A 20,605-nucleotide genomic window follows, 5' to 3' on the forward strand; every position below is an offset into this window, starting at 1 on the left:
TTGCTACCATTTATAGCCACGAGACTTCTGAATTGAATTTGAGTGGAGCCTTACAAACTGTTAATTGGAAAACAATATATGAATATGTATGAGTTTTGCAATGACTAAGGGCGATTTTAATTAAGTCTGAATGCCTTTTATTATTTATGTACATGTACATGTTTTGTTTTATTTCTTATGTATGTAAAACATAGAATAAAAACATAGGGTTTCATACTTATATCCATGTTTCTATGACTAGACTCAATAATATATTATTATAATATATTGTAGACGTTCTTGTAAAGTTTATGCGAAAGAAGTCATTCCAATTCCTTGAAGTTGTAAAATTTTTGATTTAGTCTTAAAGTTTTGAGATAAGTTTTAAATCAGTAATATAATACCCAGAATGAGAAACGTTGGACGTTTTATTTATATTGCCTTTAAAAGACACTTTATTACTAATAATTAATAATAAGATACCTTTAAAATCAACTTGTAATTCTCCTAAAATATCCAATATTATATAAACTTACTTCAAAGCATACTTTTGGTCTGCACCTTTGTCCAAATTTCTTTTTTTTTTTACTTGTATTCATAGTCACCTTTATTGAAAATAAAATAATTCTATAGCTAAATACATTAAAGTGACCTGTTGATTTTAGGAATGTATGGCCAATTAATCCTAGTCGTTTTAGCACGGTCTAAGGTTTGATAATTCTTATTATAATCTTTAAAAAAGGTTTGCTCGACCCTGTGTTGTGGTTATTTGTAAACAAAAAATAATATTATTAGGATCTAAAAATTTACAGTCGGTATTAATATTAATTTTTCTTTCTATTTCTTTTTACGTTTTCCGTAATACCGTCTACCAAATATTACTTCATATTTGTTGACAAAAAAATTACCAGCAGATAAATACTTTAACTACATTGAATACGTAGTAAAATTTTCAAATATAATTATAATTAATTTTATGAGCACTGTATTTCATGTTAATCTTCACAAAATTTATAGTTTAATTAACTGTACCTAATAAAATAAAAAATATACACTGGTCTGAATTTAACAAAGTTTATTGTAATAAAACTCTTTATATTGAATTCATTCGAGTGAATTTAAAGTACCAACAAAGAAAGAAACAACATTGTTCTTGATAAATACTTTAAAGGAAACTTGTCAAAGAAGTAGACGGGCGCATTGCTGATACCGAGATTGCTATGCAAAAAGAACGAATGTTGACTCAGGATATTTATATACTAAACGCTATTTTCTCTAATGTATTGAAATACACATTATTTGTGTTTTAGAAGTATAAATATGAAGCAGTAAGATATTTACCCAGATGGTATGGATAAATTAAATAATGTTATTAGGTAGATATAATAATTTATGAACTTCAGTGATATGTGAGCTACGTTGTTGGAGGATTTAATATCAGTCTTCTCATAAAATCTACTTTCTCATTTATATAATCTGTACTGTTTTCACAGACCGTTTTTATGTTTAATAACAGTTACGTAACGATATTTTGAATAGCAGCGGTATAAATACTCTGTTTACATGTGACAATCTGATCGACGAAAGAAATAGTCCAGTTTTACATATGGCCGGCAAGAGAACGATATAGCGAGGACTCGACGCATAAATTGGCTCGATCGTGATACAGTGCCTTGTTGAATATGTATAGGTGCTCCCTTCCGTGCTTCTCATTTTACTAATAGATTTCTCTTTGATTAAATTTGTATACGTTTTATTCATACGAAGCAACTATTGTTGGTTGGTGGCCGTTTAAATCACAGCCTACGACCGGCCCTACGTTTTGTTTCGTAGCCACTTCGCGTGTTTAAATATTTGTTTTGGCCAGTATTCCTTCGTTTGTTTTGGGATGAAATTAACGTTTCATCTCTATATATTTTGAAAATTATGATTTATAAGATATTTTAATCAATATTTCATAGGTTAATTAAAACGATATTTTTATAACATCTTGGTACCTATTATAAATTTTTGACATATTTCCATTCACAACTGTTTGGTATTCGGTTTTATAGAATCTTATGGCATACGTAGGCCTTAAGATATTTATAATGGCTTTATTAAGACAGGCGATCGGATGAGCTCACGCCCGCTTATTATTATAATTTAGACGATTGCCCAAAGCTTCGCTGACCGAATGAAGTCATCATATTAAGAATAACCAGTTTGATACACTTATGTATAATGTATATATATGCCGGTTGCCAACTTACATAACGATAAATATTATAAATGCTTCCTAAAACGTATCCATAGTATTTCAATAGAAATTTTCTATTTTCACGATATTTAAATTGCATAATAACCGCTTCAGATGCAAGGGGTCGCAAATCATAGCGGTATTAGATATGCAGGAATGTGAGCTCAGATTTCGTGACGCCAAGTCATGACGGTCGACTGTTCATTTATAAGCCCCTATTTTTGCAAGTCGACACGTAACTCAGTATTTATATATTATGGACAATTAACTAAAAATAATCATATATTAAGAATGAATACTTCAAGTTCGATAGTATATCTGTTGCTGCATAAGTAAGATTATTATTAATGAAAATAACATTCTGTAAACATCATTATAAATTCAAAGGTAATTAACTTCAGGCACGGCGCCACGCATTACCTGACTTCCGTAAAGAACGAATAATCTTACGAATGGTTATATTTATGATCGCCCTACCTCATTAGAGACATTAAAAGTTTCCAACTCATAGCCATTCAACTCTACCGGAGCTTCATTGTTCATTCAGGGTGCGTATATTTGAGTTGAAATTTGTAGGCAGCCCTGAAAAAGTGACAATTCATCATAGAAAAGCCTTAGGCTCTAGACCGAAGTTCCCCGAATAAATCTCACTGCCATACTTACGCGTGGAGAACGACTGCTTTATGAGATCCTTAAGGCTGTATGGATTTGGGAAAATATTTCCTCTGCGTGTTAGCCCTCGTCAAATGAAGGAGCATTGAGCACATTAGAATGTGTGAAAGGGCCATAGACGTTTTTATTGTTATACCGACCAATTCGTTTAAAAGTGAGTGCTAGTAACGATGCAAACATTCATACGAACTGCCTACTCCATAATATTTATTAGCTTTTGGTTTTTGGGGGAAAATAATTTTTTATGCTTTTAAGTTAAAACGCGAGCCGCATTTTAATAAGAAATTATATTAACTTACTACCAAATAAATAAAATATTAGTAAAATGTTTCTGGATAAGAGTAACTTATTTATGTTCAAAAAACAAGTACTGCAAGTCTTTTTTTATGGTTGTGTTCAGATTATTAAGTTTTTTAGCACAAATTTGTTTTCATAATATCATTATTAAATATTTAATACCTGCCGCTTTTGCTTTTATGTGGGCACAGTTTCAACAAAAAAAAAGTTCAATGGTTAGGCACTTGTGGGTAAATATTCAATTGTATTAAATTTGAGTTACACGATGTTTGTTCATTTGATGAGAGAAATGCAAATAAGCTACGAAAAAGTGAATGTTTTGTGGCCATACGATAGAATACGCGTCTTATCTCGATACAAAGTTCAATAAACCAAGGGAAACGGCTGCTGCTGTGCGACTGAATTGCGGACGGCGAATTTATGGGACACAATACGCATACAGGTGTCGCCTCTCGGCACCCCTTCAATAAGCCGCCTATGGGAACTAAGTATGAAAGATATACAAATGCAATATAAAGCTATATAAAAAGAACTAAAACAACCAACAGTAGTATAACTGATGACATAATACGTTATAACACAATAAAGATCCAATTATTATTGAAAAATTCGTCGTTAACAAGATGCGATCGGTACGGAAAATGGCTGTCATAAATCCTTGCTGAATATTTACAGAGCGTCCGGATTATGAATTATTCCCAATGATTGTTCCTGCGGCCACTCCATGGTTCATACATGAAGCGCGAACTAGTTTTTTCGTGGCCCTGTGGCCGTAAATAAATGTCATTTCGTAAATGTCGAATAACTGCTCCGTGCTCTTTCTCTTTTTTTATTCTTGCGTTAAGATCTCATTTTTTTATATAATATTTATCATGCGAACGCTCGCCTTCTCATAATTAAGTTTATCGACAGTTACTGCGATACCAAAATCGGTCCAAGAAAACTGCGGTTTCTTAGCGCCCGAGGTCTTGAGCAGATCGCCTGAATTTGTTTTGGGCGAATTTTTCGGAACTCTTTTTTATCAATCGGCAGACTGTTCAGTAATTGGCAGAGCGGGCGAGGCGGCCAGGCATAATTGACGGTGCTATCATTCTGAACTACTCGCCGTGGACATTCGGGGAAATTCTTAATTGGTCCACCTTTGTTGACGTTCAATATCTCTGCTTTGATAATAACACTATAATTATTAACAGATCGTTGGCTTAATTAACTACCGTCTTAAACGTAATTACTCTCAATATTTGATCAAGTTAATCATTTGGTGGAGTAAAGCGGCATTAAATTTTGCAGAATTATTGCCACAGATATATTTATACAGCCTGTTTGTAATTAACCTTAATTTTGTTATCTGTTTTCAGTTTCTAGTACTTTCGAAGAAATGGCAATGACTTCACAATGCATAATGCATATAGCTTACGATTGTATATTATGCCTTACTTAAAATAATTAAAGGAATCCTTTGGATCCTTAAATAAATAATTGAAAATCGATTCAATGTTTTAATTTTTCAATAAAAGATCGTGAAATTATGTGCACTAATAAGGTATTGTCAAAACGTCCTCCTAACTCACTAGAAGGAGTAGTTTCTTATTGGTTCATAATTAAAGCGTCCTGAAGGTGACCGTCTATTCTTAAAGACTAATAAAAAGCAAGCATTCGTTGAATACTAACGAATGCAGCTTCACTGAATTTCTTCACCGAAAAACTCACCGAGCGATACTTATCAAGTGTTTGAAATGACACAACCGGATTCCATCCCTTTCTACATGTACTTTTTTCCGTACGGGAAATAAAACTGACGAATTTCTCAATAAAAGGGAGATGACCGGCGAGTTGTCACGTACTGGGACGGAGTGGGTATTTGGAGCGGTGCAGCAAAAACCATTCAGGGGCCATTATTATGGCATTTTTGTCGTCTGACGGGGCTGCGTGGTCGCGGCCATTACGCGGCATGGTGGAGGGGTTCCGTGGAGGGGGAAGGTATTCGCTGTGTATCAGCTGCTCCCCGCGCCCCTCTCCTCTACCCCTCCGCTGCCCCCGCGCGGCCGGTGAACAATCCGCGAGCCCCCAGCCCCCCTCAGCCGTCATCCATCTTCGATATGCACATAAAGCGAACCGGACTCGTAATGGCAGACCCACATTCCCACTGCTCTTAAATTTATTTATCTCTTTATTAATTCTCAACTTGAATTTTAATGTTTTTGAAATTCGCCTTAAAATATTTCGATTTAGTAAGGCGGTTTATTGAATGTTTATTCATGTACGAGATAAGAACTGCAGTGGGTCGACGATGATCTGTAATTTTAATGAGTGTTTGGGAAATAAGTTAAATGTCATAATTTGATAATGTCAATGCAACGTTTTCTTGGTTACCTACTATTGAATATTTATTTGCACTCAAGCATACATAAGTATATAATGTACTATATGTTTGTACTTAATAAATTGTCGTAGTTGTCTAAAACAGCTAAGTAATATATTTATATATTTTTGTTGGTGACATGATTTAATATCATAAACATAGACCCGCTTTATTATAATGTCTATAAAACTGTCAAGTGGAAATGTAAATTTAAATATTATTCAGATAAGACTAGAAACCTAAGTTTATAGTATTTTTTCGTATCAAATTAATTAAGACAGAATTATTATGAGTGAGCCAGTGCACACTGTCGTTATACACTTTTATTAATAAATATCCAGTTAGGTATAAATTTAGAGTATAAACACTACGATGTCTCATCTATTTTATTTTATAATCTATTGTATATATTTATATGGACGTAATTTATTCTACTTCCCATATATTTTTTTACACGGCGACAATATAAGGTCCATTTCAATATCATCGTCCATTATTTGAAAATTTATACTTAAAGACAAATATGGAAATAGTGTATAATATCAACAGTGCTGAATAGTATAAAGCAAGGGTTGCGTGAATGATCTCTAACGAAGTGCAGTTTCAATGGTATAGAACACGCTGCCTTCGAGGGCCACTTTAATTAATGTAGGGCTGGCAACACAGACAACAATACTATAAAGCTTTTATTTATATATTTAAAATTCAGTTTCCCTGAAATCGTTGTTTTTACTGATATTGTAAATTTTTTGTACGTCTCTCAGATAGAATATATTTTTTAGTTTAATAAATAGTAGGTATGCAATAAAACAGCTGGTGACTTTTATTATATCTTTGAGACCATCAGATATTTTATAAACACTTTTGAAAGATGTAATCTACATCCAAACCTATCTCACGAACCGATTCTCACCTTATGACTATTTGGTATATCTAACTCGGTAAGCTTACAAAAACAATATTTTTTTGTAATATTCTTAAAATTACAAATCTATTTTTACAAGTTCGTAGTTATACTTCATTCGTAGTTAAAGTTGTGCCATATTTTATTAATAACATTTTGTCAAATGTTTTTAAACTTAATAGTACTGAAAGCGTTTTGATGACTTTTAGACCCAATATTCATTGTAATTCCTTGAATGCATGGCCCTCGGCGACTGGGATGGATTACTCGGCTACACGGCTACGACTGTTGGCAATAATGTGTTTAATATATAAAGGAATTTATTATATATTATCTATTACATATAATATTAAGTGCATCAACGCATATAAAAAACTTAATTATCGAAACAATAATTCCAATTTTTAGCATTTCCATATGTTATTTATAAGGATTTTTATTTTTATTATTTTTTTGATTTTAACAATGGCAATAAAAATTACTCGCTCCCAAAAAGATGAGATTTAAATGAAATCATGCCGCACGATCCGAACTTTAAACTATAACCTTAGGGGCTCTTAAGTCTTCACGACGATCACTGTTCAATGACATTTGTGTATCGGCGTATGGTTGAGTAGACTTTTAAAATTTTACACCTGGAATGTTTTAATTTAGTTCTTATCTTATACCGGAGGGCATAAAATCTAAATCTAGACGGTGTAATCTACGTAACACCCATGAGCGCATATCACTATCTGGTTAGTGTAATTTGCAATAGCGTCTTTGTGTTAATTGATCCCACGTCGGTTACGATAATTGACAATAAATTGTCACGCACATTAATCTCTACATCAAATTATCTCATCGTAATGACGTTCAATGAGTCGCAGAATTATATTTTAAATAAAATAACTTTTAAATTCATAAAGATACTCTCGGATTCTATTCTTAAATAAGGAATAACTCGTTTTTGTTTTTAGTCTGCTGACGTCTCTGTAATTAAAATGGTGAATAATTTTTTAGTACATTCTTGTAAGGAAAGTTGTTTCCACACATTCGTCAAATCAGGTTCTGTTTGACGCTACCTATTTCCTGAGACAGTATTCCTCATAAATGAACATCCAAACACGACTAGGAATGAGAGGCACGCACTAATTAACGTTCAACGTGAAACTTAAGCATTTGTCCAAAACAACATGATCTGTAGACTTTCATAGATCCGGCCCTTTTTGTTCTATTCGTTTTGAAAAACGAGGGGAAGGGTGGCTCTCGTAATGCTGGATGCCTTGTAATTGCGAGTCGTTCCCTACACGTAACGTGGCCTTTTATTAGGTGGAAATTCTGTATAAGGAACTATATTCAAGTTCGGGCTTAACTTATGAAGTGAGAAAGAAATTATTGTGGATAAAAAATAAATATGTACTCATTATGCCTTAACTCAATACCTGTATATAGATATAGGTAGAGAATAAAAATTATATTATAGCAAAACATTTTAAAATATCTGTCTATTCGATTGGATACATTAATGTTTCAGTACAAATCGCAGATTTATGCCCCGCGCACTAGTTCAATGAGGCTTGATATAGTTGATGTATTGTCATGTTACTAGACAATCGTAAATGTCTGCATTACACGAGCTCATTGTTTACGATCGTTTAGCGCCTTACACCTATTATAAATACTGACGGTATAAAATTGACTATATACAGATACATACATATATATAGGTACTTTGTTTATAGTTTGATCCACAAAATTTAAGTTTCAACGTGTACATAATTATTAATTAGTGTGTGATATATTATTTGAAACGATTTAGTGTATAAATGTGAAAATGTCGACAATGCGACTAGTTTTGTATGATAATATGGTGATACATACAAAGTTCCCCCAGCATTGTTCGTTTGAAGCCGGTCTAGCCACACCCAGGCACGACAAAACTTGAATTTATAAACAATATACCGACGTTATAAAATTTAGAAAGTTTTCTTAATTTCAATATCCAAATAGTCGTCACTCGGATGCTAACTGTGGTATTACATTCAACCAACCTCTTTAACAAGACTAACTGTACAAAAGGCCACCGTTTCGTGCTGTGCCGTCTTAAAATATCTTACACAAAATACAGTTTTATTTCGAACAATAGGCAATATTCTATCTTAGAAAGTTGACCGTCCGTTGCGCAACTTTCTACCTTTATCTTAAACAAAGGTACAAAAACTTTAATAGTCCCTTTTTTAATGCGTAAGTAAACCCATGCGTCAAAGTTTGACTTTCTCTTTGTTTTTTTTTTATATTACATTATAAAATTTAAGCTTTCTAAATATTAAACATTTATTGTTAAACGAAATTTTGTATCGTAAACATTGTTTAAGACCAGCCTTTTGTCAGTTACAACTGTGATAACAATCATGAAAGCGCACTAATATTATCTATCGATTTTAATATATCGATTTATCCTGAGAATTAAAATCGACATAATATTAACAATGATTCAATTTTAGCATATAATAAATTTAATATAAATGTAAAGGGTTTGTCCGAAGCAGACTTATCATCAATCGATCTGTTGAACGTTGATTATATGACTCAATTTTCTATTGTATTAAATAATAATTAGTGTAATAGAATATAGATCGTACTGATATGTATCTAGTTACATAGTTACGTATTAAATTGTGGTGCAACGACATTTACGAGCATATTGGCGCCAGGGTGCAACATGCTAAGGCCATCACTTACCCCGTCGGCTAATTCACTGTGACAAATTAACAGCTAAATTTAACCCCTTAGTTTAATGCCTACTTACCTATACGTGATATTATCCATCTCGCTATATCGAATTGTAACTTTACTATTGCTATATTTTAATTTTTTAATAGCTTTTATACATAAACCACACAAGTACCTACAGATAATTGATCACATATTATAAATGTACGTACAAATAATTTCCTAATTACATACTTAAAAATTACTTAATATAAAATCATCAAAATATGATACTTGTATATCATTTTGTAACTTATCTACAGGCATTATCAAAACTAATTCTGGCCACCTAAATTAAACCGGCAAAGTTTATATGCATTGTTATTGTCTTAAGATATACAAAGATCTATATAACTGGCTATAGTTAACAAAACAGACACTGCGACAGTGCAAGATGTAGTGGGAAGGCATGTTTTGTATTCTAACTAAAGTGGATGCATTCAAGATAGGTACATTTGTATGTAACTGTATGGAGTACTTTACGACCACACTAACATTAAAATGGATACAGCAAAATGATGATGAAAAATGATGTTCAAGTAAATTTATTCTCAACAAAAATAAGAAAATTTCCAGTATGTTCATCTCATGAAAGATATATATCTAATTTTAGTTATTTAAACAGCAAAACAAATCAATAGCTGACTAGTAAATAATATAAAAAGAATATAGACAAACGTTCACGTTTCTATATGGCTTTCATAGTGGATCGTAGACATTGAATTTGAAATAGTGTCTTCAAGTCAGCCATTTATCTCTGCCTGGCCCAATGTAGCCCAGATAAGTACCAACCCATGTCGAGTTATTGCTTGTGATCTACAATGGGATACAAACATACATATATGACGAATGTTTAAGGTTAATCTTAATTGAATAAGTTTCCTCTATGGGTTTTTACGTACGAAGTATTTAGTTAAAAAAGCCATGAAATGTGATATTAGTTAAGTTTGAATTTTAAGAAGGATATGAGGTTCGTTAACGAGCTTTTTTAACAGCTTTGCATTTTTAAAAAAACCTTGTTGCCCTAAAGCCGACCTACTGGACTCTCTTGGGTCAGGTTGCTTAATTAAAATTGGACGTCTAATTATCATATACAACTTCATACGTAATAGGTAATTTTATCTCGAAATGACCAATTTATGTAATTTATGGCTCAAAGCAGACTCCGTATAGAAAAGATAATTTAAATAAAATATTAGACATTATCTTATTCTTTTTTTAATTTTGTAGGGCTTTTAATAGTTTTACCAAGTTTAAAACAAAATGTATTTTACAAATTAGAAGTTCTATAGGTTGTAACAACAATTACAGTATAAATACAAAGTACAAGAAAACGAAGAAGTCGTTTGTAATGAATATAAACATTTTGAATATTTTTTTTTCTTTATTATATTTTTTACATTTAAACATATTTAATATAAAAAAATATAAACGCTCAAAACATAAATAAAACGAAAGCTGTCGAGCATAGAACAATCGTGGATATAGGAACATTACATGCATCATGTTAAGAGCTGAACACAACTCTAAACAAATCAGTCCACAACGCAATCCAACTGACATCTGACTGATATAAAGAGTTGCAAAACAAAAAAATGGCTTTGTTTGCCAACAAATTCCGCTTGTTTGCTCGCTTTCCGCGGAGTGGTGTTATTCGCATAAATCGAGCGAAAAAGCCAAATTGCAGCAATAGCTCACCGGACTTAAAAAAAATGTTCCACACAAATATTGTGCCACTATATTTTTATTGCTTCATTGAGTTTTTTTTTTTTTTTGCTAGCTATAGTTCCAACTACTGACTGATTTAATTGCAAACAAAATGTTGTGCATCAGTTATCATAAACTAGTTTTCCTTAGATAAATTTTTCAGGTGATTTAATAAATAAAGAAGTAGAAGGAATGAAAATTAACAACGTACAGGATATAAATAATATAACAAACAAAGCAGCCTTATTTCAGTTCGGAGATACAATTCCGTTCCGCACAACGCCGCCGTATTAATCCCTCAAAGCTTTGCAGTGAACGCTGATAAACTGCGAAACTAATGCCGCGCGATTGCATTACGATGCAAACTTTTTCAGTAACGGCGCGTGTGGAAATCGAACAAAAATATTCAGAATATACCGAACATTTTTTGCTATTGTGTAAAGCAGAACTATCCGATAATGATTCGGGAATTCCGTCTAACAAAAACATATATTCGCTTCGACTTGGAATAAGTAATTTGATAATGCGATGCTCTCTCAACATATTGTGCGGTAACAGCGTTTTCTTGTATGTTTAGGCAATATTGTAGAGGGAACTGTTTGAGAGAAATGTATAGCTGGTATCGGTATAAATATAGAACGGGATTCTCTTATGATGATTTAGTAGCGTACGCGACAGTGCAGGATGGATTTACCGCCGTATGAACGGATTATGTGGGCGAGTGCAAACACGGGGCACTGGACGCCATATTGTGATTTATTTCAAACTTTTGATTCGCGGCTTTATTGCCGCTTGCTACAAAGGGTCGAAAGTAATGCAATGTTTACAATTTTACATTCAACGTGGTATTTTTTACAATTCGATCGTATTTGAGACGATTGTATTTTCTGCAATGTAATATAATAATACTACTATTAAGCTTTTGTAAGTACCTTGTATAATTGTTAGGGACGATACTTATTAAGAGGATTAATAAAATAACTAATTAATCAGTCGTGATAACCTCGACATAATATTACTAAATAAACCTGGGAGAACATCGAATTTCTCCCTATTACACTTTTTCTTTTCCGAGATAAATAAGATAGACAATAAATCATAACCGCCCATTTCCTCGCTACAAAACAACGGACGGGGGAGGCAGGAAAATTATGACAAATCATGCATTAAACATAGGGAATAAATGTTTTCTTATCACGTATCTATTCCTGTTTATATTAGTTTCCCTTTATCTTTATTGACACAGGTTTTGGGGAATATTTTATTGGTTGTTTTAACGACAGATGATTCCGGGATCAGGAATCAAAAGAACTTGTTCTTATTGATATAATACTATGATTGTCTTCCAATAAGACGTACAGACACGATTTGTCTTTAGTAGCATGGAATCGAAGAGATTTAATATTAGTTTTATATAAAAATTAAATTAATATCCAGACTGAAAAGTTAACTTTGAATACAGACGAAATCTCTTCGCAATCCCGGATTCAACGGCAAAACTTGCTTCTGGGTATTATCCACTACGTACTTGAGCATGGCAATTTATCTTTCCTTTCAAGTCACTTGATCACTTTAATACGCATTTCTATCTTTTATTTTATGGATAATTACCAACATTTTTATTTTTCCCTTTTCTGATTCAAGAACTATCAAACTCTAAAAGGTAGCGTAGTTGAAAAAATATGGTACCAAAGGTGTTAGAGAATATTTTTTTGTATTTAAAAATTCCTAGTCATTTCTGGATATTTTTTTTTTTTGTAATCGATTAAAACGGTTTAATCTTAATATCGCACTCCTAGATTTATTCCGTGAAATATAGTACAACTCTCAAAATAATTTTATAACTTCATTCATAAAAGTGAACATTATTGCACGTTATTTGCTACTAAGTAAGACTAGACCCTATACTTACTTGTGTCAACAATCTTTTTGCAGCAATCTCATAAAGGCTATCAATATAATCGGTCGGTGCAATGCAAAGCGACTTAGCATTATTTCCCCTGATATTTTATTATATTCGATGAAGCGTACGGTTAGCAAGGATGGTCACGAACTAGTCGGTTACCACTGGACACTTTATAATCCGTGTAGTCTATAAAAAATGTTAAACAAATGTTACTCATGTATTATCATACAAGATGGCGGTACTAGAACGACTTCTGTAATAACAGCATATTTCATTAGAGATGAACCTTAAGTATGATCATAATAATTTTGTTCAGTGTTTTATACATTTAGTAAAATATATGTGTACATCTGCTCTAGTATTTGAAACACCTGAAGTACTACCCCTATAGTCTTTATATATCACAACAAATAGTAAACGCTTCTGCTGCTCGTACTATAATAATATAAAATCTAGTAAGATTGCTATCGGAATGTTATGATTCCCTGTCATGTAGGTACCCATGTTGGTTAAATCGCAAATTGTTGGTTCAGTTAATCGGACACTTTAGTAGTACGAACGCATCACGTAGTATTCTGTTTATGGTAAATAATGAGTCTTAATGTCTTAACTTAAGGATTAAATTGGCGCGCGTGACAGCTTATGATTTGTTTTGCCGATGGGTACTGGATATAGGTAGAATCAGGACTGCCCGCCTACTTTGCGGTCTGCAATCAAAGTTGTTACCGGGCCAATAAAGTTTAGCGATTTACGGAACATGTGAAGAATTTCCGCTTAGTTTTACAATGAAACTTATATTGAAGTCATATTGTAAATGTAACTGTATTCTATCAATAAATATGTTCTCGCATACCGAATTTATAAATATTATATGAATTTTGTAATTTAGGAAAAGGTGTAAAGTTTTACCTGTTATGTATGTATAATAAAAATTATTAACGTACCTATATATCATATTTATGATATCAATAAATTTAAAATCACTAACAATAAGAAGGAATACAAATTTTTAGTTTCACAAGTCAAAATAAATCAAAAAAAGATTATTTCTTTGAATCAAAATATATATATCATTAATTTTACACCTTCAGAACAAAACATCAATTTATCAAATATCCGTGAAGTCAGGGATTTTTACAACAAAAGGCGTCCCGATATTTTTTTATTACAGTAATACCGTTCGTGTTGTTACTTTTGTGATTTCGCTGCAACATTATGTATTGCATTTAACTTGTTATTTTAAGACAAGACGAAGACTAATCCGAACGCAGCGAGGCAAGCAGCCATATTTCAAAGTTTGACAGTTACAAGCTCGGAGCAATATGGCGACTGCGCCACCCAATAAGGCACTGCCCCGTCACAAGAACAGCTCGGGACGTTAATCACGACTGATTTATTAGGGAAGGAGTGACACATTTTATATTCTATTTTCGAAAACCCTAACGAGTTTTTCAAAATGGTCTTCGTTTGAGAGATCGCAACAGCTGTATCTTGTTAGTGAATTTTCAATTTTGCTTTTTGTTAACATTATTTGCTTGAATGATTTTAATTGTACTTCAACAGTGTAATAACGCAGCCCCCTCAGTTTTGAAATTAATTTAGACGTCAGTTTCTGTTATTCGTGCATTATAGAATTTATACGTTGAATAACCTCGTAAATCAAATATCTGCAAGCGTTATAGATTTATTGACTCATTCATTGCGAGTAACGAATATATTCATCATATTTATGTACTCATACAAAGGTTTTTGGAAGGTATTCGACACCCTTAGCAATATAACGATATAAGCTCCGCAAAATTACTATGGAATTGTTTTTTAAATAACTTGGAAAGTCCCTACTGTCTCTCCACAAAAGAAAAAAGTCTGAGGCTTTCATATGCCACATACGTCAAGGTTTAACCTAATCCGGAAGGGACGTCCAATTTTTATTGCAGTCGGCCCTGATGTATGGGCTAATATCGAACCAATAAACTGAAAAACGATGTCAAAAGGGTTCAGATATTGCTATTGCTATTGATATTGGGGTGCACTTTTAAAAAGATAAAAATAATATCATTACATACTGAATTCTCCTATACGTATAAAGGGCAATGAGTCTCTTAATTTATTTTGATGCCAATTTTTAGTAATAAAATTAAAGACGTTAAATGATCACCGTGGTTAACAATCAGTAATTTGCATTTAGAATGTCAACTTTTATAGTCTATGTCTTGCATAAGAAGCGATATAAAGATTGGTTAATAGTGCCTTGTAGTAAAAGAAATCTGGTAAATTCCTCGGCAAAAATTACATGTATGTAATTACTTACAACAACTTTAAAATGTTAGTATGTCGCTTGACACTTAATTTTAAAAGTTATATATCTTTTATTATTAGTGACTAATAGATTATAACAGCATTAGAAAAGTTTTGTAGATTCATAATTTTTTTCATATTTTATTCGTTTTGGAAGCTAAATTCTATTCCAATATCGAACACGATAAATTAAAATTTGGTTTATTCCAATAGGTTCACTTATCGTGAGCGTTTTTCAAAAAAGTTTAGGTAATTTAATATTGTGATTTTTACCGCAGCCTAAAAACGCATCCGAATACAGCCAGTTTAAATTTGGAACCGTTACACAATCAGTACTGATTGCAGAAAAAGTCTGAACCTTCGCCATTAATGCGAGTACATTTCACCGTTTCAATTTCATCCTTTTGAGTCAATTATACTTTGCCAATTTAAGAGTGCCTGAGTATGCTGCATGGAGTCCTAATGTATTATTCATATTGTGTTTTTGAGATAACAAGCAGCTTCTTAAGTCGATACACATCTAGTGGACGGATTGGAACTCCTCTGAGTAGATAGAACGAAGGTTGTACCGTAGTAAAACTATTATAATTAAATGCTAGTCACAAACGCACTTACTTATGTACTTTCTAGAACTGACTACCTCATAATTTTCCTGAATCGAGGACTAGGTTACAAACATTATTATTAAGAAACAATGCATAACCATTTAAAGTCTTATAGCACATAGTGTTAAAATTTTGCGGACAATAAATTGCAGTTGTTCTGACGGTACCGAAATGCTTCTTTAATTACACCACGTATCAGGACCGTAAATTCAAGAGAGCTTTTATTTAAATATTAATTACTTTGAATATATAGGGTGATGGAAAATTGAATGCGTATATAATTGCGAACGCAATAAAATTCACGATAACGTAATCTATGAGATAATTGCATATAGTATTTTATTTAAATGTTACCCGTTTTATATGTCAAAATGAATTTTATATATCGTATTTATAAATTTGTATACCCAGAAGCCGCGAAATGTCATACACAACCTGTATAATCGTATGTAGATGCCGATGAAGAGGCGCGGCTCGGGATATAAATGGCCGTTATGTACTTTGTAATCGTCGAAGTTATTTCAGACCACCCAGGCTGGCAGCGGACACATGTTAGCCGTACGCAGTGAGATACGTACTACGTACATAACCCCAATAACCGTCCCGTTGTTCATATAATTATATAATTCTACCTTCGAAATAACAATTTGCTCATTATTGTTCAGGAAATCTGAAACCTGAATATATTATACGTTGTGTTTTTTAATCAAACCGGTCAAATTTGCAGCTTGTAATGCTGTGTTTTGAGGAGCGACTTTCTTAGAATATTATGCTTGGTTCGTAACATAATTATTTTTGTTTCAATAATAAACAATAATGTGCATTTATTGTTATTATTGAGCTAATATCTTAAACATTTCAACGGGTTCAGCCAGCGAACAATGAAGAAGGCAATTACCACTTTAGGCAATTTATAGTCATGAGATTATCGCAGCTTATCCAGAAGGTACAAGCCCTAGATACATTAATAAACTGAAAGCGCATGTTCTGTACAATCAGACGCACTGTTTTATCTTAATTCGTCTCATTAGACTGGGCGGGCAAATATCCCCCTTACATAACTTTATCAATGATTTTGCGCGTGGGCAAATAGTCGATGTGATCAAATTTAATGTGCCCATTCTATTGAGATATTGTTATGAACTATTGTAAGCACTCTTGTGGCACTAGTATTTCAAATAATATTTTTTAACAAGGCTTTTCATGATCCCAACTACTTAACAGCTTATTACGCGTTAGTAAACAAATGTACCCGCACATTTGCCGGTTATTTAAAAAAACATTCAAAAACAAAAGGCCGCTTTCAATAACACAACAGTCATAAATTAACGAAAACTTTTACGAATTAGAAACAATTAAAACATTGGAGCAAACAACAGTTGTTGCGAATGTCCTCAGCATTGCGGGAACATTGAGAATTACGGGCGGTTTACAGGCTATAGATCTTAGTCCAAAATTCTTTACGGCTAATATAACTTGCACAATCCTTTTGTCGCTAAGGGGCGAAGGGGGGAAGTTGGACAAGTTTCTTTTGTTTGCGACACGTGTTGCAAAACGGTTGTGCCTGACACTTGTTCCAAGATAATCTGAGAAACAACTTGCTCCGATTTTAGTTATTCGACATTATGTTAATTTTAAAATATTTAACTTATTTTATTAGCTACTTCTTCTTATCATGTAACCTGATCTCATAAAAAAAAAATATGAAAAATCTACAACTGTGTGTGCCATTTAAAGCGGCTTTTAGTCAAGTTACGAAAGGCAAATGCCCTTTGAAAATCGACTCCGGAACACAATATACAGATGATGAACAAGATTTGTGGCTTGCGGAAATATTCGTTGTCATTATATACCTATTAAGGTTTCACGCAACTTTTTGCTAGAACCCCGCTCCTTAATGAAGTCATTTCTGTCAATTTTATTGCTGTTGTGGCATACGTCGGATTTTGAGAAAAATTTACAAGGCGCAAATTGACACTGAAATAACATCGGCCTTAATTACATACATGTGGGTGAAAAAGATTTCGTTTTAGTAAGATTGTTAAGAAATTTTGTAAAGTTTTCTCGAAACGTTTTTACTTTGTTTTATTCAAAAATGCAAAGCAAAAATGCCATAATGTCGTACGATTTTTTTTAATTGACAAAATTCTCTTTTGTTAAAACTTATTATTAACTTAAAAATTTGTGTATATTTTGCTTGTTTTGAAGTTAATGAAGACTTATATTATGAAAACTCATCGGCTTATTTACGGGATCTGTATAAAGGAAGAAAAGGTTCGTATTTCCATGGACCCTCAGAGGCTTTTACTGCTTAGGCAATTAGCGTCACTCAATTAACCACTACTCCGGTAGAATATCACTAATTATTAAAAAGGTTGCACTTAAGTCTTTTGCTCTTAAATTAAGATGGTAAGTAAAATTAACGTCTAATAGCAATTCGTTAAGCAATTAAAAATTAAGTTCGGAAAACACTAGAATAATTTTGACGACTTTATTCTTAATTCTTTATCTAATTTGATAAATTCTAAGACCTCGCTTAAATTGTTATTCAATAAAAAATAGATAAGGACGTACATGCACTGGGGCTTTAAAAGCTGGTTCGATGGATGTACTTGAGATAATTAAGCCATTAAATCGGTTGGCAACCCTTTTACATTGTGAGAAGCGCTCTGCAGGCTCGTTCCAAAATGCTTTTATTTTTGTATCAATTTTAAAAGCAATCTGTTATAAGAGAGAGCTCTTTTAAGAAGCTGATACTAACACATTTATTCGTACAAAAAAAATTATGCCATATTCTTTCAGAGCATATTTCATTCAATTACTATATTAAGTACTCTTTTATCAGATGCCATTAAGGTTTTGAATTTATTTTCCGTATTGCAATGGGTGTTGGTCCAAATATAAATCATTATATTTTAAAAGCCCTCCTGATTGGTTTATAACTCGCTGTGCGAGTTCAAAAGAACTTTCCAAGTAAAATAAAATTGATCTCAGCGTGAGTGTAAACTCATTTATTAAAGTTCGACGCATGCAATGAAGCTTTTTAATACATAACTGTATTACGGTCAGCATTGAAATCAGGGCTGTCATCATTATAAAAAAACCAAAATTTTCTTTATAGCTCAAAATCATAACTGGTCTTTAACCACTGATTATTGCTAAACGTTGAAGGTAGATGTTCCGTAATTGGCAGCCCTGACATGTAATCGAATTTTCACGACTTGCGGCTATTGGCCCCGCATATCAGCTATATCAAGTATCGATTTCTCGGTAACCAATTCAAATTTTTAAATAAGGTCGAAATTTCACGTTCATTAATTATATACATACATAAAAACTTGGTCTTGTATGTCATTTATTACAAGCATGAAAAGTTCCTGTTCCCGGTCAACTGGTTTGATTAACAAGTTTTAATAAACAAAAAACTTACAACCTTTCTATATAACCTATCTTCTTTATACTTAATAATTCCCTTCGGTTCCTATATCCAAGTATATCGCCGCCATATTTCTCAAAATTGACAGTTGAACGAAATGAAGCTGTCGCCACAATCGATTGTAAAGTCATTTAAACTAAGCTGTGTAAGACAACTGTCTCCTTTCAACGATCGAACACTAGGTTTCATTCACTCTATTAAGATAAAATGGCCACTTGAAAATAACGCCTTATGTCTATTAAGGGCAACGATCTTTCACCAAACTGAAGTGATACTTACTAAATTGAGTTTTTCTTCTGTTTCAGGAGCAAACGGCCTGAGAAGACGAGGAAGACAAACCTACACTAGATATCAAACGCTAGAGTTAGAGAAAGAGTTCCATACAAACCACTACCTCACACGAAGGAGACGCATTGAAATGGCACACGCCCTCTGCCTAACGGAACGACAGATTAAAATTTGGTTCCAAAACCGGAGGATGAAATTAAAGAAAGAGATACAAGCAATAAAGGAATTAAATGAGCAAGAGAAACAGGCGCAAGCTCAGAAGGCAGCAGCGGCGGCGGCAGCGGCCGCGGCAGCCGCTCAGGGCCATCCTGAGCACTAGACTAGAATATAGCACTAGACATGCGCCTGCGCAATATCTAACAGTGATACGATCGCAGTCCGCCGAACAATTTAGCTTTGTGTTTTGTAAATTGTTTGTAATTATTTTTCGTTATTTAAGTGTTGTTCGGTTGTTGTGGTTGTTTTTTTTTAATTAATTATATTATTGAATTAGACTCATGTTTTCTAAGGAATGGAACAATAAACTTTTTAATGTTAGAATAGAAACGGGTCGTATTATTTTGTGTTTCGGGTTTTGTTTTTTGTTGATTTATTGAATTTTTACATATATTTTAATTCGCGCTTTCTCGTAAATGTTCGCGTTTGAAAACCAGTGCAATTTTTAGAAATCTCTTCCGTGTAACATATTGTAGGTGTAGTTCGTTTTTCATGATGTGCTGTCTTAGCCGGTAGCGCTCCCTGTCAGTGTCAGTGGCGGAAAAGACTATATACAATACATTGTACAAATTCTATTTGCCTACCAGAGACTCGGTCTCATACATTTAAAACTAAGCAAACAGTCATAATATAAATCGTTTATCAGAATTTTTTTATAAATTGGACTAGCGTAAAACAAAAAAACCGCGCCTCAATACCTTCAATACTCTCGCATAAGTATAGTGTAAACGTGGTCGTGTTCCTGCAGTTTTAATAGTTGGTGAAGTTTAACAAATTGCCATAAATATAAGTAGGTATTATAATAGTTAGTAGCGATGTAAATAGTTAGCGTTATGTCTATGTTAATTGAAGTGAGCGGTTTGCGTTTGCGCTGGCGCCGGTGAATGAGAAGAAAAGTATTAAGGGAGTGCAGGAGGGATGCGGGGCAAGTCGGAAGGCAGA

At 33.0% G+C, this 20,605-nt stretch overlaps 1 protein-coding gene across 1 annotated transcript in view; it reads left to right on the top strand.

Moving 5' to 3' along the window:
* Positions 1-20,605, top strand: part of LOC116769200 (homeotic protein ultrabithorax) — a 71,135-nt gene extending 50,530 nt beyond the window's left edge. Inside the window, exon 2 of the mRNA XM_032660231.2 lies at positions 19,465-20,605. Coding sequence (XP_032516122.2) covers positions 19,465-19,766 — 302 coding nt within the window. The 3' untranslated portion in view covers positions 19,767-20,605. The remainder of the gene's footprint in view (positions 1-19,464) is intronic.

This window comes from Danaus plexippus, chromosome 5 (genome assembly GCF_018135715.1).
Source record: "Danaus plexippus chromosome 5, MEX_DaPlex, whole genome shotgun sequence".
Classification (NCBI taxonomy): Eukaryota; Metazoa; Arthropoda; class Insecta; order Lepidoptera; family Nymphalidae; genus Danaus; species Danaus plexippus.